The 24,252-nt window shown below is 43.4% G+C and overlaps 1 protein-coding gene across 1 annotated transcript in view; it reads right to left on the reverse strand.

The window, feature by feature from the left end:
* The window catches only part of RRAGD (Ras related GTP binding D), a 40,163-nt gene extending 16,159 nt beyond the window's left edge, over nucleotides 1-24,004 (reverse strand). Inside the window, exons 1-4 of the mRNA XM_042986804.1 lie at nucleotides 23,616-24,004; nucleotides 7,235-7,530; nucleotides 1,764-1,963; nucleotides 207-321 (exon numbers count right to left, since the gene is read on the reverse strand). Coding sequence (XP_042842738.1) covers nucleotides 207-321; nucleotides 1,764-1,963; nucleotides 7,235-7,530; nucleotides 23,616-23,751 — 747 coding nt within the window. The 5' untranslated portion in view covers nucleotides 23,752-24,004. The remainder of the gene's footprint in view (nucleotides 1-206; nucleotides 322-1,763; nucleotides 1,964-7,234; nucleotides 7,531-23,615) is intronic.
* Nucleotides 24,005-24,252: the final 248 nt, after the last annotated feature.

The raw sequence follows: 24,252 nt of genomic DNA on the forward strand, positions 1-24,252 counted from the left end.
AGTACAGGAATCGTTTGGGGAGTTAAATTTTAAAGACTATGAAACAGTTATGTAGTAGCAATCTTCCAAAGTAATATTTCAGTGACCTTGCAATGTTGTGAGAGCAAGCAAAAATAAGACTGTTTTCACTTCAAAAATAAGACTGTTTGCAATGTTAGTCTAAAATTCTGCAAATGATTCTACAAGGATGATAATTATGTACTTACTGAGATAAAGATGTTTAGCAAATTCTCCAGGGTGGGGAGTTGTGGAATCAGTTTCTGAACCACTTTGCTAAAAGCTTCAAATATTGAGTGATCATATATGCTGGTCAAATAGAAGCTGAAAGAGAAAATATTTCATCACGTTTTCCTTTTGACTAGGGAACAGATGGCTGAGGCCATGTCATGACACCAGTACCCAGCCCTCTGTATCTAAGTCCGTACACACACATTCTAGCCCCCTGTAGAATTCAATATGAACTCGGTAAAAAAGTGAACATGTCTTAACAAGGCATTCTTCCCCAACTCCCAAAAAGCAAGAATTATACCCATTTTTCTACTGACTGGCTGGACTGGAAAGCTTAAAGATGCAGTGGTATGTGCCCGTATGAGCTTTCTTAGTTCTCCAAGATTCCACACCAGATCATCTTTACAAACACCTGTTAGGTTAGTAACAGCTACATTATTGGTATTGAAGCATCTAATTTTTTCATTTTCCAATTTGCAAATTGAATGATGCATATACCTCCCCATAAAAAATTAATACAGGGGCGCCTGACTGGCCAGGTGACTCTTGATCTTGGGGTTTTAAGTTTGAGCCCCACACTGGGTATAGAAATTACTTAAAAATAAAATCTTAAAAAACAACTAATAGAGAAATGATTTTCCTCTGTACTTCTATTTGAAGTGTTTTCAGAGTTCTCTTTTACTTGTGCATATAGATACTATCATATTCATCACAAACTGTAAAGTTCGGCATTGATTAACTTCCTGGATTATGTTCTTGAGTTTTATCTAGTGTTTTTCACATGTGGGAAAAACATTAGGTTTGACTATTTGCTTAAAAAACAAAAACAAAGGTTGGGGGTGGGGGGGGGGGGGCGCCAGGATGGCTCAGTCAGTTAAGTGTCCGACTTCGGCTCAGGTCATGATCTCATAGTTCGCTGGTTTGAGCCCCACGCCGGGCTCTGTGCTGAGAGCTCGGAGCCTGGAGCCTACTTCAGATTCTGTGTCTCCCTCTCTCTCTGCCCCTCCCCTGCTCATGCTTGCTCGCTCTCTCTCTGTCTTTCAAAAATAAATTAAAATAAATACATACATGAATGAATAAATAAATAAACTTTAAAAACAAAAACAAAACAAAGGGGCACATAAGTGGCCCAGTTGGTTAAGCCTCTGACTCTTGATTTTGACTTAGGTCATGATCTCACAGTTTGTGGGTTCGATCCCCACCTTGGGCTCTGTGTTGATAGCATAGAGCCTGCTTCGGATTCTCTCTCTCCCTCTGTCTTTGCCCCTCCTCTGCATGTGCACACATGCACACACAAGCTCTTTCTCCCAAAAATAAACAAACATTTAAACAAAAACCAAAAAAAAAAAATCACCAAAAATTAGAATTAACACATGCAAAGTTTGCTTTTCCCAAATACTGTCCTAATGTGTATAACACAAAATAGGGTAAACAGGTGAATTACTGCCCATGCCAAATCATTCATTGTGACTTTGGACTCCACACCTGCTAACTTCTGTCAATTAATGTGATTGCTGAGAAATTTCTGTTCTCACCTGAGGTGAATTTTTTCTAATCCAGCATCTGCAAGGTCATCATTTGCCCTCTGGTGAATATCTCTTTGGGTTTCAATTTTGTGGTCATCTGATAGACCATCCACTTTATGAATAAACACCTCAAAGTTGATGTCGGTGTTCACTTTGTAGGCCCTTGTCACGGTGAGGTGGAGCCTAGCCAAGGCTTCCATGTAATCGTCCTGGGAACAAAGGCACATTCCTGTCAAGGGAGGCCAAACCTTTCTAAGCTGCCTTCCACAGACACTCTTTTTCCCCCCAGCTTTATTGAACTTTGATTGACAAATAAACACTCCATATATTTAAAGTGTACAATGTGATGCTTTGATATACGTATATGTCATGAAACAATCCCCCCAATCAAGTTAATTAATCTATCCATTACCTTATCTCACAGTTACCTTTTTTTCTTTCATACACACTCCTAATCTGTAAATCGTGTGGGTACAACCCCCCAAAATATTTTGCAAAAGCCCAAATAAAAACTAGTTTCATGGAATTCAAGTTTGAAAACTTAAGTTTCATTAACAAAGAGATGAAAAAGAAAGGCTGGAAAAACACTGCTACAGGCAGTTATGATTTAGCTTGATGACAGTCATTAAGATCAGAGTTGAAGTTTTATGAATTCAAAACGACTCCATACCTAGGACCTTCCCTGGGATACTATTCTTTCCCAATTTTTTAGTCCCTTGGTGAACTGTGATGAACAGTTCAAGGTGAAAACATGATATGGGTCGCTGGGAGGATAAGGAAGGAGCCAGGAGGAAAGGTTTAGGAGCCACTAGTCTAGACCAGAGGTCAGCAAATCATGGGCCAAACTGGGCCCACTGCATGTTGTTTACGAGTAAAGTTTTACTGGGACACAGCCACACTCATTTATATATATTGTCTATGGCTGCGTTTGTGTTGCATTGTTAGAGATGACTGGTTTTCTTCTACGGAAACTCCTTGGAAATGGTACAGCCTGCAAAGCCTGAAATATTTACCATCTAGCCCTCTACAGAAACCGTTTGCTGACCTCTCATCTAGAGTAATGACCCCAAATAACACAATACTACTTTTTTCTCCTTCCTACCAATGACACGTTTGTAACAATATGATGAACATCTGCATAGACATCTCCGTGTTTAAGAAATCAAACAGTAGGAGTGCCTGGCTGGCTCGGCTGGAGGAGCGTGCGACTCTCTCTTTTTTTTTTTTTAAGTAAGCTATACACCCAACACAGGGCTCAAACTCACAACCCTGAGATCAAGAGTTGCATGCTCTACCAAGTGAGCCAGCCAGGAACCCCAAGTTTGTGACTCTTGATCTCAAGATTATGAGTTCAAGCCCCACAATGGGTATACAGATTAAATATATAAACTTAAAGAAAGAAAGAAAGAAAAAGAAAGAAAGAAAGAAAGAAAGAAAGAAAGAAAGAAAGAAAGAAAGAAAGAAAGAAATCAAACAGACACTGAAGCCCCGTGTGTCTCTCTCCATCCTCCCAGCCTACGCCATCACTCTACCTCCCACACTCCAGAGGTAGCCACTATCCTGAGTTTAGTGTTTATTCTCAGTCATCTCTCTATACGTTACTATATACATATGTATCTCTAAACACCAGACAGAATTCATTTACGTCATCTTGAAATGTGGAGGGAGGCTGTCTGAGAAAGGACACAAGGGAACCTTTTTGGGTGGTGGAAATATTCCATATCTTGACTGTGAAGTGGTTACAAGGTATATACATTCATCAAACTCACTGAATTGCATGTACACTCATAATGAATGCATTTTGTTGTATGTAAATTACACCTCAAAAATTGTTCTTGTTTATGTCTTTAACTAAAGAGGGGAGTCAAGCAGTTAAGCGACCTTGTTGGTGAGCAAAACTAGCCAATGTCAAGAGAGTATCACATCAAAAGATTAGAAATTGCTACTGTAACTTGCCTGCCAGGCATATAAAATGATCTGATTACCAACTAAGTGATGAAGTGGCACATACCTACAAGGACTAAAAATAACATTTAAAAGAAGAACATACTTGGTTTATTAGGGCAGAGGGATTATGGATGATTTTTACCCACTGTGTTGGTTACTATCTTCTACAACAAATAAAAATTCGGGGAAAATACACTGCCTTGTTTCTATTCCAAAATTAGATCTAGGGGGGGCGCCTGGGTGGCTCAGTTGGTTAAGCGTCTGGCTCTTGGTTTTGGCTCAGGTCATGATCTCATGGTTTGTGGGTTCGAGCCCCACATCAGGGTCTGTGCTGACAGCGCGGAGCCTGCTTGGGATTCTCTCTCTCCCTCTCTGCCCCTCCCCCACTCACTCTCTCTGTCTCTGTCTCAAAAATGAATAAATAAAGTTAAAAAAAATTATATCTAGGAATTACAGGCAGGTCACAATCACCAATGCAGATGAAGCCAACATTCCATGGTGGATCTCAAGGCACATGTGAAATGGCTTCAGGGGGCCAACAGGGGCCCTGAGATGGGGTACATTTTGTGGGCTCTGCCTGGGGGGCCGGCAGTGTCATGCATTTAGCTCACAGGAAATCACTCTTGATGTTTTCATTCTCATTTATTTTACAACGTTCTGTGAGGACACATGTTCTCCTTGGTGATATCTTTATCTGGCAATACTGGCATTGTGAGGGATTCACAAGGAAAAAATAAAAATATGAGGCGTCAGACCAAAAGAGCCCTGCTTAGAAATAAAGGCAGTGACTTCAGGCTGCCAAGACTCCTTGAAGTTTGCTTTTCTTTTCAGTGCTTGAAACCACATCCTATAAATATTCCCCAAAACATGGCTTTTACAGTCTGCTTCCAATAGAAAAGTATATATTAGACTCTGAAACAGTTTCTCTAGTTATTCCTTCTTTTTAGTAAATGACAGCCCTCAACAATATTTTTCCTACATTTTAAAAAGTGGAACCTAAAAGGACCAATTTCTCAAACATTCTTACACCTTTCTCTGCCCTACAGCTAGGAAAAGGAAAAAAAGAAAACAAAACACATATTTACCAACCCAAATTTAAGTTCCATTTTTCATGTTCAGGTAAAAAATAAAACCAAATTACAGCTGCAATTTAAAAACAGGCAAGTGAACCTATTTTAGCCACCTTATAGCCATATCACAAACACCTAGGATAGAGTTGCACTGGACATTTGAATTCTATAAATGCAAATTGCTACATAAGCACAACATGGTACTGAAGTGAGTACTTACTAAGCTACTGTCTTGAAAAGATGAGTCATCTGACTGGAATCTACTTCCCCAAGGGTACGGCTACTACTGCTGCTACCTAGTTCAGCAAGTCCAGAAACAGCAGTGGGAAAAACTGGAGCTTAGAAGAGACAGATGAGTGGGACACATCCAAGAGCTCGCCCTCCATCCAGCAGCGTGCACACAACCCAGCTGCTCTTCTAAGATCAAGCTCCCTAATTTATGGTGCTGGCAGACCTCAGCAGGAAGGTAGGGGCTCCTGCCAAGGCCACAGATGGGCCAGAAAACGGGTCAGCACAAGTGGGACAGCCGGGAAAGCAGTAACTGACAGCAGGCCCTGGACCTGATGCAGGTGTCTACAGCATGCATTTCCGGATGGGCCCATGGGAGGGGAGGCACTGTTGTTCACAGATCAGGCACCAGAATGCAAAGTCGCTCCCTTGCACACCCCCACCGAAAAATAAAGAAAGAGCCCCTTCTAACATATGGCCACACTCCTACAGCTACACTGTTAGTACACAGTGCAATCACTTGGAACTAAAAGGCTTAGCTGAAAATTTCATTATTATATTAAACAGGCACCTAGTTCCCTGAATGAATTTATGATGCTCTCAGGCATGAGCAGTCTTCTCAGAGAATGGTTTTCCAAGCACGCGCTCAGAACCATTGTTACTAACAGTTTCCACATCCCTTCCTCCCTAACACCATCAGCATTCCTGGAAGGGGCAGGTGTGCTGAGCCCACCTGTCTGATTGTTGGTCCAGTTTCAGGGAAATAGCATGTCCTGAACTTAGAGCTGGTTTAGTGCATTCTTGAAGGACTTACTGCCATTTATTCCCCCACAGCTACAAAAGAGGGCCCTTGGGGGGTACCTGGGTGGCTCAGTTTGTTAAGCGTCTGACTTCAGCTCAGGTGATGATCTTGGGGTTCATGAGTTCAAGCCCTTCATCAGGCTCTGTGCTGCCAGCTCTGAGCCTGGAGCCTGTTTCTGATTCTGTGTCTCCCTCTCTCTCTGCCCCTCCCCCACATGCTCTCTCTCACCTTCTCTCTCTCAAAAATAAATAAAAACATTAAAAAAGAAAATAAAAAAAACAAACAAACCAAAACAAACCTGAGGCTAAGCTATGCTTCCAGGACACTTTCTAAGAGAGCATGGACATGGAGAGTTTGAAGAGTGTCATTGTCCCAATTCTGTTACCTGTACTCTTTCCTAATACTGGCATGCCTGAGATGCACCTGCTGTCCTGCTGCTTCCCTTCCCCCTCCTCCCCTTTAACTGCTGGCCTCCTACTTCACAGGAGAAAGGCCCAGAGTACAAAAGAGACAATTCAGAAGACTAGTTTGAATACTGATAAAGTGAATAACTAATACCTAGGTAACAAGGGTCTTCACCAGCCAAGGGGTCCCCATGTCTTTACTTTCAAAGTTAAAGGAAAGCCCAATCAGGATGTCTCTTGGTAAACTACTAAAAACAATCCTTTGTGGTAGAAAACAGGACAGCTTAGAGGATATAACTTGAGTTTAAATAATTGAGCAAATGCTGTAACTCAACCAAATCCATGTACTTATTTATGTGAACAAGGTTTCTCAGTGCTTACATCTACACAAACAAAAGTAGAATTGATCCTAAATTCTTATTCAAGCATGAATAATTAAGTGGGAAAATATCCAGCATCTTAAGAGATATACTCATCAAAATGTTACTTTTTATATTTAATAGTTACCTATAAAATACCTAACAGTTACACTGTCAATCAATTGTGTACTAGTAATAATTACAATAATTTAATTCAGAAGCAAAACTGCACCCTTAGAACTTTGCCTTCCTAGCTAAGAGTAAACATTTTCAGATGTAGACTTATACACATATTTTTGTTGCAGAGAACCTGTGCAGTTTTATGGATGTCTGCCAAGAGTTTCACGGGGGACACGTATTTGCTGTCTTTGGCCCGTATGGTGGTCCCCTCCGGTTGTGAGGTTTCTGTGATTCGCTGAGACATACTCAACTCAACTCACATTGCCCACTGCTCACTGGTTAGGAATGCACAGAGGGAGCCTTTTCCCCTTTACAAACTCCCCCACCCCCACCGAAAGCTGAGTGGAGCCAAGCTGTGAACTCAGAACTCAGACAGCTAGAAACGCCAAACCAAAACCATCACAAAGGAACTGGTTTGAACTGGGGGGGGGGGGGGGGGGGGCTGGGGGGGGCGGGGCTGCACTTCCATGTACCTGAGACTGAGCTTTACCTGGGAGTCTATGACAAATATCAGCGCTCCTGTTCCCCGGAAGATCATCTCATAGTCAAATGTAGGGTCAAAAAAGTCAATCTGTCCTGGGAAGTCCCAAATCTGAAAATTAACAAAGGAGCTATTGGAAACGTCTTCCCTGCAGATCTTGTTCGTGCTCTCCAAGAACAGTGTTTCGTTGGGAGACATTTTGTGAAAGACAACTTTCTGAATAGATGACTTGCCGCTTCTCCTCAGGCCCATGAGCAGGATTCTCGGCTTCACCTCAGTGCTGAAGGGATCGCTGAAGTCCAGAACTGGAGAAACCACAAAACAAGAATGAGGGTGAGTCGCCGTCACAGTGGTTAATTAGAGGACTTTCACTTCCACCTCAGATGGGATTTATGATTCACTGACAGTGCTACTCTTCCAAACGCCGTGAGTGCTAACTACCTCACTCCACTCATGGAGGGCCTGTTAGGAAGTGCAGAACACTGAAGAATGCTGTGTCACTACCTGTCACACCATTCCGGAGGGCCAGAAAACCTGTACAATTCCTCATCACAACCAGCAAATCTGGAGTGTGAGGAGTAGAGGTTTCCTGGAGCAAACTGTGCAGGGAAAAAATCCAGCCTTAGCATTCCATAGCAATGTCTTCCTTGCCTAGATCATCAGAGTCTCTATGCCATAAAGGGATGCTTATGCATTTGAGTTATGCATCAAATAGAGAATTTTGGACTTTATCAAAATTTAAAACATGGGTGTTTCAAAGGACACTGTTAAGAAAGTGAAGACAACCCATAGAATGGAAGAAAACGTGCAAATCATGTATGTGATAAGGGCCTAGTATCCAGAATATATAAAGAACTCTTACAATTCAACAGTAAAGACAACCTAATTAAAAAAAAAAAAATGGGCAAAGTACCTAAATGGACATTTCTCCAAAGACACAAAAATGGCCAAAAAGCACATGAAGTGAGGCCCCCGCATCATTAGCGATCTGAGAAATACTAATAAAAACCACAGTAAGATGCCATTTCACACCCACTAGGATGGTTATAATCAAAAAGATCAACAGTAACAAGTGTTGATGAGGCTATGGGCTAATTAGAACCCTCATACAGTACGGGTACGAATGTAAAATGATGTGTTTTGAACAGCTTGGCAGTTTCTCAGAAGGTTAAACACTGAGTCACCTCGTGACCTACAAATTCCACTCCTAGCAATATATTCAAAGAAATGAAAACGTGTCCAATATTCCTTCTGACAACACCTCTTATGTCTTTCTCACTCCCTGGTCCCAATCTAATTCAATAGTAACTGGAAAATGATTCTTTTTTCTCTTACTGTAACTAACAATAACCACATGAAATGATAACTCTTGTCTAGACAATGATAACAATCATCTAGAACACATTAATACTTGATAATGTCTTAGTGAATTTCATTTACTATATATAATATTTTGATGTTTTAATTTGCAGCAGGTTTAGGTAAACACACAAGTTTCAGGTAAAACAAGAACTGAAAAAAAGTAAGCAGGTACAGATGTGTGCAGCCACTATTCCACTCTATGTAACACTTCACCCCCACCCTACCCACACATTCTTTTCCAGTCCAGCTCGACCCAATTCAACAATCTGCTGATAATATACTATAGAAGCAGTAATGCAGAAGTAAAGCACCCAAAAAGTCACCAGCTCTCTTCTTCATCAGTCATTATATGCTACTCACTCTCAGTACTGTCATTACAAGTCAGTCTTGGTAAAAGCAGGGCATAAATTAAAAGAGAAAACAGGGCTTCCAGTTTTAAAATTTTCAGACTGATAACATGTCATGGTCTTCCCCTCCCTCAGTGAATCCCTAAAAATAACAGAAAAGGTATAAACCATAAATAAATGGATGAACAAATAAACATAGATACCTGAGCTTGAAGCAAACAAACAAACAAAACCCCTCAAAGTTGAGATTACAGAGAAATCCCTAAGAAACACCAAGGTCAGACTGAAGAGGGAACCTGTAGCCCTTGACCAGAATTAGTAAGATTCTGCTGCAGAAGGTAGAACTGGTGGAAGCCCAAACCGGAAAGGACATGAAGACAACCATCAGGGCTGTTATTTGGAGAATCATAGTGAGAAGAAGCCAGTAGGTGAACTCTGTGCACTACTCCTACCACCCAGTGCACACTTCCAGGTGGGAGCAGACTATAGAAGCTTGTGTAGGAGAGGGGAGGAGGTGCTCTAGGAGCTCAGGATGCCCAGAAAGACGGGGGGCTACCCACACTTCCACCCTTCAAGTACTCTGATCTTCCCTAACTCACTACAGTGTGTGGATTCAACAGCTAGAAGCAGTACTATCTTCTCTCCAGACATTTCCTCAAATGTCTAACATACATACACTTGAACATACATCTGAAGAAGCAGAGTTCATAAAGGAGTCAGAGTAAAGTTTCAGGTATAATTAAAATCTTCAGAGAAAAGGTGGTATCCACAAAACAGGAACAGACAATTTCAGAACAAGAGCAACCATGGAAAATATGGCCTTAGAGACCTTAGAAATAAAAATGTAATTGTAGGGGGGAGGTTAGATATATGGATTGAAAAGCAGAATAAGAACAGATTAAGAGGGCAGTAGTGAACTAGAACATCCAATCCTCTCAGAACGTAGTACAAAGGGATAGAGTGCTGGGAAGTATGAGGCAAAGGTTAAAATGACATCAGGAATAGTCATCTCAAACCCGTAGAAAATATAAATACTTGTGAAAATGCATTAGAAAAGGATCCAGAAGGATGTGCAGCAAACAAAGAGTGCATGAGTGAAAGATTTGGGGGCAATCATCAAAGGGATTTGGCTTTGATTTCATTTAAAAATTTTTAGGCTAATTTATTTATTTATTTTTTAGTAATCTCTATACCCAACATAGGGCTCAAACTGATGACCCTGAGATCAAGGGTCATATGCTCTTCCAACTTAGCCAGGAAGGCACCCCCCTGGCTTTAATTTTAAAAAGGAAACACATTTATATACATATATTATTAAAATTAGTTTCAAAAAAAATGTTTAATGTATAGCGAGTCATGGAAGACACAAAAATATTTCAAAATATTAAATATTCTTTAAGTTGTGATTTCAATTCCACATTCTCTTAAGTGGTTGTCATAAAGTTTTTGTCTTTTTATTATTATTTTTTTAATGTTTATTTACTTTTGAGAGAGAGAGAGACAGAGTGCAAGCAGGGGAGGGGCAGAGAGAGAGGGAGTCACAGAATCCGAAGCAGGATCCAGGCTTTGAGCTGTCAGCACAGAGCCTGATGTGAGACTTGAAGTCACAAGCCACGAAATCATTACCTGAGCTGAAGTCAGACGCTCAACCGACTGAGCTACTGAGGTGCCCCCAGACAGCGAGAGAATCTTAAGCTGGCTCCACACTGTAAATGCAGAGCCAGACATGGGGCTTGAACCCACAAACTGTGAGATCATGACCTGAGCTGAAATCAAGAGTTGGAAGCTTAAAACTGACTGAGCCACCCCAGTGCCTCCAAGGAAAAAAAAAATAATGTATTCTCAAGGACAAAAATGGAAACCTCAAGAGCTGTAGTTACTCTATTATCACCTCACCAACAGCTAGTGTTAGATCAATGCAAAGAGTAGGAGAGAAATGTCCATAGGCAGTGGGTTGTACTCAGTGTATTATAGGGGTTATGAACGCAGACAAAGCAGTGCAGGATTTGGATGGGGTTGATGGGGATGGAGGGGAAGGATGCTCTCCAAGAAGAGCAGAGCCCAAATGCAGGTAAAGGAGCAGAGCCCAAATGCAGGTAAAGGCACAATGCCTTTTGTAGAACAGGAAAATATGCAAGCGCTGAAAACTCTGCAACTACCATATGCCAAGTACTGTGCTAGGCACTCTCCACTCTTTATCCCATTTAACTCCTTCAGGAATACATAGTATTATTTCCACTTCACAGTTAAACAAATTTCAGGCTTAGGAAGGTCAAGTAGCATTCAGACTGAGGGCTGGCCCATCCAAAAGTCTATCCAATCTTTCCTGCTGTGCAAAACTCAATCCAACCAAAGAAAGCAAAACTCCACACCAAATTATGCACAAACACAAAAATATCTAAGTGTCTGTAAGCGTCTTTGTTTCTTCCCAATTTATACTGCTGAATGTCAGTCTAGATTTTAACTTATCTTCAGCAGGGTCTGCAAGTGTCTATGCGGCATGATCATCCACACTGTTGCCCTGGAGGATGGACCTCCTCCTCCTGGGAGAGTGGGGAGGTGATGGAGGCCACTGTGCAGAGAGGAGGTGGTGTATATGCATGTTTATGTACACGGACAGGGTGGGAAATGAGATACACATGCCACTGCAACATACACACACAGTTAGAAATATTTCCTTTTTCCTGCCAATTCAAGCGTGAGCCACCAACGGTAAACTGTTGGGCAATGGTAGGCCAGGTCAGCAAGGGTACCATCAACTCTGTGGAGACTCCTCAGACCCATACAGATGCATTTTACATTTAGCTGATATGGACAGAAATATACGCCATGTCAGGTACCTTGCTAGACCTTTCTGCAAACTTTTATACTCCCTCCACCCCCATCCAATGAGGAGGTACAAGTCTGTTTGCACCTGAGGATTCTGGGAAAAGGAAGGTGCCCAAGCTCATAGGGATGGTATGTGGTATCTTCACCTAGGCCTTAGCCAACAATCAGATGGCATTCAACAAAAACTGCAACAAAGAAAACAGAAGAGATTAGGAAATAACAGAGTACATCATGCATAGTAAGAGCACATACGACCAGTAAAACTCTTTTAAATTTACTTACACATATGTGGTGCTAGTTTACAATATAAATGTATTTGTTATGTGAACCACAGTGAAAAACACTTTGCTATTGATCAGGAGAGGCTTTTTACAGCACAGAGGACTGCTGACAAAAATCCCTCCTCTAGGGTCACCTGTCTGGCTCAGTTGGTAGAGCACGTGACTCCTGATCTTGGAGTCATGAGTTCAAGCCCCACGTTGGGCATAGAGGTTACTTTAGAAAACAAAGAAAAAATTGATTTGCCATTGCTCTCAAGGGTGATGGGCCTCTAGGGTCTGATACAGATCATGTAAATATATATGTATACGTATATGTATATATATATGTTTATACGTATATATATATAATATATATATATAATATATATATATATATTATATATATATATATATATGTATGTGTGTGTGTATGTTTTAAGGTCTTTTAAAATTTATTTTGAGAGAGAGACAGAGAGAAAACAAGTCAGGGAGGGGAGGCGAGAGAGGAAGGGAAAAAATCCCAAGCGGGGTCCTCACTGTCAGTGCAGAGCCCCACTCAGGGCTTGAACTCATGCACCTCAAGATCATGACCTGAGCAAGCTGAAATCAAGAGAGTCGGATGTTTAACAAACTCAGCCACCCAGGCCTCCAGATCATGTATGTATTTTAAAAAAATCTCTCCCCTAATCCTCTCCCACCTCCCCTCAAGTATCTCTGCTTCTGAAACCCTGTGGGGGTTTGCAGAGCCTCTCATCCCACTCTGGGAGAGGTAGCAAGGAGTGCACATTAGGAAATGCAGCAGCCAACCTCCTGGCCTTCTAGACCTCTGGCTGTCTCCATTAACCTTTCCCTGTGCATCACCACTTGCTCAAGAACATCCTGAGAGGGGCACCTGACTGGTTAGTTGGTAGAGCATGTGACTCTTGATCTTGGAGTCATGAGTTCGAGTCCCACATGGGTACAGAAATTACTTAAATAAATAAATAAATAAATAAGGAAAAAAAAAAAAAGAACATCGTGAGAAAGATAAAAGTGTGGAGAAGAATGAAGGATGAGAGCTGCAATGAAAGGGCTAATACTTATTTAAAAAAGAAAGATCAGAAAGGAACCACAGGATTTGGGACTGGAGATGGAATCCCAGGGAGGACTCTTTAAAAAGTGTCAGCAGGTGTGCAGGAAGTTCCCGGAGGAGGTGAAATTTACCAGAGGGCAGTTTGTTCAGTTTCATAAAGGTTCCCTGATCATCTGCCAAGTGTGTGTTAGATGGGGCTGAGCCAGGGGCTGCAGACACAAAGAAATGATTCATTCCTTAGTGATTTGAGGAGAAAACAGACAAGAAAAACTGACAGTTACAGTGCACTGCTATCTAAGGTGTTACGGGCTCAGAGAGAGGGCTCCCTGGAGAAATATCTGAGTCTTAAAGAAAAGGAGGCATAAAAGTGATGAATGAGGTAAAGGTCATGCCAGGAAGAGATCCTGGCCTTCCTGGAGTTTAAGGAATGTAGTTTAAAGGCAAGAAAGGGCTGCACAGAGTCCAATGGCTTCCCACAGCATTTCACATAAAATCCAAACACCTTCTTTCCCCCAAAAGGCCCTACATGGGCTGTCCTCTCATCCCGGGCCTGGTTTATCTTCCTTACTGATTCCCTATCCTGCAACCAGACTGGCCTTATGGTTCCTCACCTCCTCCTCACCTCCCCGTTGGACTTGCTCCTCCCTCAGCCTGGCAGGCTTCCGTTAGCTTTCTTCCCACTCAGCCCAGCAGCGATTTTACCTCCTCTCAGCTGAATGAGGCCCCATCACTTCCTGATAATCCTGTGTCTTCTTACTGCCATACAAAACTATCTTTTTACTTTGTACATTTGTCTTCTTGTCTGTTTATTGTCTGTATATATTGTATGTATTGTCCCATATATACACAGGCAAATTACAAAGCATATGGCATGAGTCCAATAAATATCTTTGAATAGGTTAGTTGATACAGAAGTCTGTTATCTCCATAGCAAACAAAAACTGCAACAAATAGAAGAAGCTGGGAAATACCAGCGTACCTCATGCATAATATGAGTACACACTGCTAGCGAAACTCTTTTAGGTTTACTTAGACTTATGTGGTGTTAGGTTCACAATATATACATTTTATTGTGGATCCCGGTCAAAAATATTTTGTCAACCACTGCTAGACTCTGCTAGCTCATCAATGAGATGCTGAGAAGTTTAGATTTTACCTTGAAAGCCAGGAGGAAATCACTAAGGATTTTAAGGGGAGACTAGTATGATCAGATTTACGCTTCAAGAAGTTCATTCCAGAAACAGACTCCCTAGGCGGGGTCAGTGTGGAGACAGTGAAGGGGTTTGGAATAAGCCACTGTGGCATAAAAATTATATTGAGTGAAAAGTTTTTGGAGTCCCTGAAATCCCTTATTTGCCTAAAGCAGAGCCTCCCAAAAGAACTCAATTGCCACAAATCTTCCCTGAAACAACTCTAATCTCTCAGTGAAGAAGGAGACAAGTCAGAAGAGAAGTTGACACCACACCCAAACAGATGTGGTCCCTGATGAAGGAGCGTGGGGCAAGCTAAGGGCACAATGCAGGCTAACAGCACCAGTCCGCCCCCCGACCCCTGCCGCCCCCCAGGTGGGACATGTATGATATTCCTTGGGCACTCCGGCTACGCCAAAACAAGAAAGGGCAAAAAACAAAGGATTAAACTGATAAGAGTCTGCACCAGTTTACCAAAAAAAGGCCATCCCATCACAGCCTGAAGTCCAGGAACTCCCCGTGGTCTTCAGGTTACTGATTTGCTAGAAGGAAAAACAACCTTAGCTTGACAATAGCTAGACCTCCAGTAAGTCTTTAGCATGTGAAAGTCTCTTTAGAAACTCCCTCTTGACCTTATCTCCCCGCCTCCATAAATTGGTCACCCCCATGCTTGCAGTGCAGCTCTTCCAGCCCACGGGTCCTGTCCCCAGACCCCATGCTTTATCACCTTTTTGCACCAAAGACGTCTTCAAGAATTCTTTCTTGGCTGTCGGCTCCAGACACCCCACCATCACCCCAAAACTTCCTCCATCCCCAAATAACCCTACCTCCCATCTTTTCTCCGGCGGGCCCATTATCTTTCCAAAAAGTCCTTTGCTTTCCCATAAATGCCCTTTCCCCAACTCCCTTCCAAGAAGTCATTCATTCTCACAGAACTGCCCCTCAGCTCCTCCCAACCCTCTATTAAGACGGTAATAAAGCCTGGAATTCTAAACACCTCTCTTTTTTTTTTTTTTAATTTATTCACTTAAGTAATCTCCACACCCAGATCAAGAGTCACATGCTTTTCCAACTGAACTAGCCAGGCACCCCTCTAAACACCTCTTAAATTGCATTTTCTGTGTACTCTCATGCATTAGTATAGAACTAAATCTGTTTTTCTTGTTAATCTATCTTTTGTCAACTGACAAAAGTTTAATTTGCAGGCTCCCAATTCAGAACCTAAGAGAAAAGAGGATAAGTTTTTCCTCCCCTGACAGCAGTTAGGTTGTTCTATATTAGGAAAAGATAGGATTCAGTAGGCAGACAAGGAAAGATTAGAACCTGAGGTTCCTGGGTGGGGAAAAACACGTATTTTGGAACAATGCTGGGATTGCCTAACCACAGCAAACCCCCTCAGGCATAAGGTTCCTCTTAAGAATGTAACAGATACCACCTACTCCCCCTTAAGTTTCCCTCTGGAATTTGACTAAAGACCTAACTAAAAATAAGTAGTAGACCATAAAACGTAGGACCCACAAGGAACATGGCTGTAGACCCACCCCTCATACAATGAAAACGAGCCAATCAGGAATGGACAACCCAGCACCTAGAGCTATCAATCCAGTAAGGGTAGGACCTGGGAAGGACTGAGGGGGAAGGGAAGGGAGGGCTGACCAGAACCTTGTAAAACAAACACCTTTGCCTACTGTAGCAGGCATTCACTTTTGAATGGCCCCTCTCTGTAAAGAGAGCTTTCATACTATTCTCCCTTTCCGATCTTCTACTCTAATAAACTTTTGCCTGCTGCTCATTTTGTGTCCACCTCTTCATTCTTTGAAGCAGCAAGACAACGAACCCCAGGTACTGAGGTAAAAACTCCTGCAACATTTCTAGAACACAAATGAAAAATGAAAGAATTTAGGCACAGGCCACGTAAACGGTCAGAAGGAACGAATCTGTAAGAAATTCCAATTGACTCAATAGTATTTAGTAATCCCCTGGACGCAGAGGACAAGGGAGAAAGAAGCCCCGAGTTCCCAACCTGGCAGACCAAGCCAACAAGGGCCCATTCACAAAGATGGTAAAGGGAAAGAGGATGAACAGGTATTTGAAGCTGCGGAGTGTGGGGTGCCTGTCCACCAGCAGCTCAGGTGAGGAAAGAATCCAGGAACTCCCAAGAGGAGGAAGAGTGGGAACACATGAGGTCACAGACAGGTTTGATGTGGGAATGCAGATTTGATGCAAGCCCATGCCTCAATGGCTCATTTTCCTCTAATCCTGTTGGCTTCGGTGAGGGCATTTTTGAAAGGTTTCAGCCTTGGCCACCATGCTCAAAACAGTGTCACCTCTAATCCTCAAGGTGATAATGTTTCCCCTTTACAGATGTAAAAACAGAGGCCTCAATACTTACTACAATAAACATTCAATAGATGTTTGTTGGTTAGGAAAAATGAATCAGAGCCACTAAACAGGATTTGAAGCTAAATTAACAGACGCTTTAAAAGGAAACTTCATATCTGACTTTGGCCCAGATTAGCACTCGAGTATCAAGAGTATGAACTTTGTGCCTCGGTAGTTTATCTACTGTGGTCAGGGGCACTGAACATAACTTAGCTATCTTGTACTGGGTCCTGTCAGTACCCAAATTTTCCAAACAGTCTGGCTTTGTAACTAGATTGCTAAAAATACTAGGGAAACCCCACCATCCATGGAACAGCATTATGGGGAGGCACCACGTAACTGGACAGGTTAATTACCTCATCAATAACTGACAGATCCCTGTCAAAACCCAATAGGACTGATACATACACAGGAAGGGACAGATGCCTCGCACCTTGAGCACAGGGCTATCTAGGAGCCACACTTGACTCATCTGTGGGTTGGGAATGTTCACAACAAAGAAGGAACCAAAAATCAGGAAAATGGGAACTAAAGTCCTGATGCCCTTCTAACACATCGGCCTTGCCTCCTTAACCTCAAGAGGTCTCTTTGGAGAGAATGAGACATCATATGAAATGTACTTCATAAATTCTTAAGTATTATACAATTGAAAACTACTATAATTAAGGAAAGTTCCCCAACAGGTGATAACCTTTGAACGGGTCCAAAATGGGAAAGTGAAACAAAGATTTAACGAAAAATGAGGATAACATGGTGGCAAAGTGATGGTAAGTGAAATGGTTTAAAAAATACTGGGGCAGGGGGGTGGTGCTTGGGTGGCTCAGCAGGTTGAGAGTCCAACTCTTGGTTTCGGCTCAGGTCATGATCTGACCTTTGTGGAATCGAGCCCTGTGTGGGCTCCTCACTGAGTGTGGAGCCTGCTTGGGATTCTCTCTCTTTACCTCTGCCCCCTACTTATAATGTGTGGTGTGCTTGCGTGCAGGCTCTCTCTCAAAAAAACAAAAGTATAAGGAGAGTGACAAACTGGGGTTCAAGTCCCAGCTCTGCCATGTACCAGCTGTGTGACCCCAGTCCTTATCTATAAGTCTCTATCAGCCTGTGCATACAGGTGCACCCCCCTTCTTTCTTTCTTTTTTTTCTTTTTGTTTTTGTTTTTTTTTTTTTACTCCAGCCCTAGCCTAGGTAATGAGAGGGTCTTTTGTGGAATGTGGCCACATTAAGGCTCACATAGCCTTCAGGGAAAGTTAGAATTTCTTTGCTATTAGTATTCTGTGGGGTCAACAAAGGCTTAAGTTTCTATATACTAACAGTTTTAGGAAGAAGCCTCTGGTTTGTTTCTATTTGCAACACTATATGTGGTCCTTTACATTTCTGATCAATGGAACTATTTATACATTCAAGAGCCGGGAGCTCAGGGGTACCTAGCTGGCTCAATCAGTAGAGCATGGCTCAATCTTAGGGCATGAGTTCAAGCACCATGCTGGGTGTAGAACCTACTTAATTAAAAAAAAAAAAAAAAAAAAAAAAAAAAGGACCCTGGAGCTCAGTGAGAAATTCCATCCCACATGGAAATTAAATATATGAATGATAATAATACCACTAATAAGAGAATATACAAAAATCATAAAGATTCGTTGTCCATTTGATTAAGACTTAGGAGAATGAAATGCAAACAGAAAACAGAACATATATTTTCAAAGGCATGAAAGTTTGGGGGGGTTGTTTTGTTTTTTAACCTTTATTTTTTTTTAATTTTTTAAGTTTATTTTTGAGAGACAGAGGTAGAATGAGTGGGGGAGGGGCAAATAGAGAGGGAGAGAGAGAATCCCAAGCAGGCTCCACACTGTCAGAACAGAGCCTGACGCAGGGCTTGGAACTCACAAAACTGTGAGGTCATGACCTGGGCTGAAACCAAGAATCAGAGGCTTAACCGATGAGCCACTCAGGTGCCCCAGGCATGAAAATTTTTGAAGGTAATTTTTATTTATGTGTGAACACCAAATCTTTATGAAATCCTCTCACATCACACTGGCAGGTCACTGAAAACATAATCCCATACATAAGTTTTTCCTTGACATATATATTCAGTAACATTTCTGATGTGTTCTGATTTACCAACACTTTTGCAAGAAGTTCTTGTGAACTTTTTTTTTTTTTTACCATCACTTTGAGAGTGATCCAGGTGGGTTTTCTGTGGTCCTCTACTTTACACACTGAGAAACTGAGTAGGAGTCTCCCCGGAAGGTCCTCAAGAGGAGAAAGTCGACAGCATCTTGAATGATTTAGATCAGGAGTGAAAAACCCATTTGTCTTGAGTATCACAGCAGAACCAGGGAAAGCCAGTTACAAGAGAGCTTGAGGGCTTTCACAGAGAGGAAGAACAGAAAAGATTTGAAAAAGAAAAAAAGATAAGGAAGAATAAAGGAGGTAGAGAAGAAAGTAAGAAAAATGAGCAGAGAAGAAGTGGCTGTGGTAGGTAGGAAATGAATCTGTGTCACCAACCACAGCTATGAGGGTCAGGGGACTGACTGAAGCAGAGGGTAAACAGAGAGACACCTGGGACTGACCATGATTATCTTTCAAACTCAGAGCTACATCCCTTATCCAGAACTCCAGAACTTAGTTTCTGCCTCTTTTTTCCCCATCAGACTACCTTATGTGTTCTGATATAAAAATGGGAGAGATTTCTGAAAAAAGTATAGAATCAAGATTCTATGAATCACTGCAACATGTTTACAAATCATCTAATATAAACCTATGTCGTCTATAGGGTGCTTGGGTGGCTCAGTAGGTTAAGCGTCTGACTTCAGCTCAGGTCACCATCTCACAGGTTTGTGGGCTTGAGCCCAATGTCGGGCTCTGTGCTGACAACACAGAGTCCTATAGCCTGCTTCAGGTTCTGTGACTCCGTCTCTCTGCCCCTTCCTTGCTTACACACTCTCTCTCTCTCTAAAAAAATAAACATTAAAATTTAAAAATACTTTTAAAAATATGCTCTCTAAATATATGTATTCGGACAAGCATCGTGTCTAAGGTGTGACTTTGGTCACTATTAACTATTCTGTATTTCATCTACTCCAATTCTTCTGTATCTCTGTATTTCCAGGGCTATAGGGAAACCCAAGAGATTAGGCATAGCCAGGCCTGGGGTCAACCCAACCCTTTTTGGACAAGACAGAACTACAAGGAAAGGGATTACATATCCACGAACTTGTCTCGCTCCTAAACTTTGATCAGGTGTAGCTCATGTGGCTGCAGAAAAGTCCTGGCACCCCTGAGCCACAGTCTCACTATCATGAGAAAAATTATCTACCTCTACTTACACTCAAGGAACAGTGAGAGGATGAATTCACTAATAACTTTTAAATTACTTTAAAGAAAAAAAAAAGCTGACACTCATGATTAATAGATGCAAACAGGTGGTTTCACTGCATTTACAAGTATCACCTGCTGACCGGTGGATTCTTCATGCCTCTAGTAACGACCTAAACTGTCACTTGCTCTCTTAGGAGAGACTTCACAGGCTGCTGTGGAAATAAGACCACACACATGTAGCTGGGCTGTGGATGAGCAGCTGTTTTAGCCAAGTATATATAATGTCTTTCCCTTAAAAATTGGGAGAGACTTTGGGAAAAAAACAATTTCACTTTCTGATCAAATATGATCTTTTCACTGCTTTCCTTCTTATTGCAGTTTTTTTTTTTTGTTTATTTATTTATTTTGAGAGAGAGAGAAAATGAGCAAGGCAGGGGCAGAGAGAAAATCCCAAGGATTCTGAGTCAGGGCTCGAACTCACTGTGAGATCATGACCTGAGCCCAAATCAAGAGTTGGACACGCACCCTCAACTGCCAGAGCCATCCAGGCGCCGCGTGTTATTGCAGTGTTTTAAGCACAGTAATTTACTAAAGATTTAAACTCCATGTGTCTAAAAATCATTTCTGCTGCAATTGTTTTTAATGGCTTATTGATTGCTTCCATTCTCTAGAGTTCTATCTGGAGCCTGGAGGTTGAAGGTGAGACTCACCTTATCTCTGATTAACAACTCTCAAACGGAGGTTGAGAGGTGCCCAAATCTGTCTTTACCAGAACTAAAGTGCCCAATAACACTCCTGCTATTCATGAGTAAAATTTGGAGTGCAAGCCGGAGAAGTGCATAGCACAATGTGGTAAAACTTACATGGCCCTCGTCTTAAAAATAAGATCAGAGGTTCCTTCCAAGACTAACGGAAATGAAATTCACGCTATCCACTTTCAATCTACCTTCTTTTGCACAGCTCCTGATAAACTGGTTTGCAACTTACCTAGTGATGCTAGGTAAGGCATGCCACCTAGTCGGGCATGCCACCTGCAGGGGAGATTTCTAAACCTCAGGGTTCCAAAAGCCCCAGGTCTCTACTAAGCAAAGGCATTAAACAAAGTCCATTAGGAAGGTAAAGGGGGAAGGGGGTTCATTAGAGAAATGCTTTGTTCATGGTTCAAAATATACCATACCCATCTTTCCTTAGAGTAAATAAATCCCTTTCCCCTCACATTTCATTTTTTACAGAGTCGGTAAACGTAATTCACCAAAAATAATACAGGATTCTAATGCAACATGTGCCCAGGGCCCATTAGAAATTGGGATGACCCTTTGGTGGCACTCTGAGGTTCCAGAAAGGGAAGTCACAACTCCTGGCCTCCACCCTCATCTCGACTCCCCAGGACCATACTGGCTGGCATGACACTGTCAGGAATAATTGCTGCTAGAACTGCTGACTGAGGACCCTATCTGCCACTCTAGAAAGTGAACGCCCTGATAATGATTCTGCAGTTGGGCGTACACCCCAAAATCAAAGTCAGGGACACGGAAAGAACAGGAACCTGAGATAATAGAGGAAGTCTTCTGAGAACAGACCACTACCCACAGCAGGCCCAGAGGGAGAAAGACCTAGCTTCAGTAATGTTTGCAAGAGCAAATATTCATTAATTGCTCCTCTTACCACATAAATACACTCAATGCTTTTATAGCAAGATTCCAGGTTGATCCCAAGAACTCACGAGGGATGATTTTATTGCTGAAGTAATGAAAAGCATCAGTTACAGATGAGTTTGCCTTTAGGTTAGGAGCAGTGGGGAGCATTCAAGACCAGGCTCTGGGGAAGCCCTTTGTTCAGGAAATCCCACCCCTCAGGCAAAGCTTTCTTTTCATTTCAATTTCAAGTCATCAAATCAAATTTTAAAAGTGCCCCCTTAAAGAACTGCAGAATAAATAAGCAGTTCCGGTACTTTCCATGGAACCTCTCAGGTCCCCAGGACAATATCGAATTACAGGGCTTTTCTTCCCAGTTATAGCCTCTCTTCTTTCTTTTTTTAAAAGAGTATCACACATGCACCCTATTGTGTGTCTACCATTTCAAATATCTTGCAAATACATCCCCATTCTGAATCTCTAGAGTCTACTAAGAATCTAGGAGGAGCTAATGAAAGCAATTTGAATAATAACAAAGCGACTGAACAATTTAATTACCAAAGGTAGCCCTAGAGACTCCAACAAAAGGACTGAAAGCCTTTATCCACAAAAACGTGGCCACGTGCTCAACTGTGGGACCAATTATGGGGAGTGCAGAAGAAAGAAGCACACAGGTGCACACACCAAATTTAAGCAAATGGGGAATTAGCACAAACCCTCTCTGGAGACAGGACGCTATGAAAAAGTGTGACTTAGAAAGCTTCTTTCTAATCTTTCAGGCCCAAGGCTTACTTAACTTTCTTCCCCCGCCCCCCCCCCCCTTTTTTCAAACTTTCTTCCCTTTCTGATTAATTGAAAATAGCACCTATCATATGTCAAATAATGGCAACTGTTCTCCAGAGAAAGGCTTTGTGTAGGAATTTTAAAATAAGTTCAATGAATTTTCAATAAAAGTTCTTCCAAATCAAGTCACAAAGGTAGTTCTATCCCTCACACAATTTCCTCAAAGTGAAATGTTTAGAAGTTAGTTCTTTCTTTTGGAAGCATACAGCTTCATCTAGATGTTAACAGCCAGATTCTATTGACCTTTTCAAGTGACCCTACGATAGAGAATTTTTCCCTTGCTTTGGAGGCGGACAAAAAAGATAAACCTTTCTGGAATCCTAAAAACTCTCAACTTCCTTAGGCCCTAAGAATTAAATGCAGGAACCCCCACAGACTGAACAATTACTAAATACCGCTTCTTAAACAGGAAATAGAGTTTGCTTCTGAGCGGTAACGACTTTCCCCGCCCGCGCTCACTCCGGGGCAGGCACCGCCATGCCCAGGTGGTGACACTGAGCAGAGATAAGGTGTCCTAACAACCGTATTTGCCTGGATCCCGGGAAACCCGCGGCCACTCGGCGACTCCCACATCACCTGCGCGCATCCCCCCGCGGCTCCACGGATGCCCCCACTCCACAGACCTGGGCAGCCCAAGGACCCCTCCCGTGGCGACACGGGGTAAGACTGACACCCGCAGCTGCCGACGACCCTGCCAGTCACGCTGCCGCCGGCTGCCTTTTTTAGCCACGACATCTGACCAGGCTTTCACAGCAGCATTCAGTAAGAGATCCCAGGACGCGCCGGGCGGTCCCCTCCCCTTCCCAACCCCCAGACCCTGCGGAGAGCTGGGGCTGAGGGGTGGGGAGAGATACTGGCCCTGGAAGGGGACAGACAACATACGTTCCTCCTGCCCAGATGCCTCCTCTCTGCTCTCTCCACGAATCCGGGTCCCCCCTCTGCCGCCTGCACCTGGTATCCCCCATTTTGCAGCCCGCGGTGGCTCCTCGGGCGCCCCTCCCCACCCCCACTCCTCAACTCTGTGCTCCTGGACCCCCTCCAAGTCCGCGGCCCGCGCGCCTGGTCTGGCCCGGGGCTGGAAGACACAGAGGGAAGGAACCGGCTGCGGGCTGAGGACGCGCGGGGCGTGGGGCCGGGCGGGAGACTCCGAGCTCACCTCCCTCCTCCGCCCCGCTGTCGGGGTCGGCGTCCGAGGAGTCGGGCCCGTCCCCGTAGTCCGCTAGCCCCACCAGTTCATCCTCCTCGTCGTCGTCCTCTTCCTCGGGCTGCGGCTTCCCCAGCACCTGGCTCATCGCTCCCACGGCCGGCCGTCCCGGGGGCGGCGGGGGACCCTGATGGGGGGCCAAACCTCCTCGCCTGCCGCTCGCAACCTCTTTCTGAATTGGGGTTTTGTCTGGAGGTTCGCTGGAGCCCGCGGAGGCAGGGCCGCGCGCCCCCCGCGGCGGTCGGCGTCCAGGTCTGGGTCTCGCGGTTCCCACCGCGCCCGGAGCCCCCTTCCCCGCCCCGCCCGCCTGCCGGCGGAGGAGTCAGCCGGAGCGCGGCAGTTCCTCCCTGAGGAGGGAGAGAGAGACTGCGTGACCCAAGTCACCTGACACACACTGTCACACACACACACACACACACACACCCCACACACACACCACACACACACACACACCCGCACGGGTGCGCGCGCGCTTTCCCGGGTTCTGGCACCGCTCAGCGGGGTGCTGGGCCGAGGCCGCGCACACACCAGGCAAGGGGGGGGACGGAGGAAGGGCGGCGCGGGCCCTCCACCTAACCAGAAGCGCAGG

This window comes from Panthera tigris, chromosome B2 (assembly GCF_018350195.1).
Source record: "Panthera tigris isolate Pti1 chromosome B2, P.tigris_Pti1_mat1.1, whole genome shotgun sequence".
Taxonomy (NCBI): domain Eukaryota; kingdom Metazoa; phylum Chordata; class Mammalia; order Carnivora; family Felidae; genus Panthera; species Panthera tigris.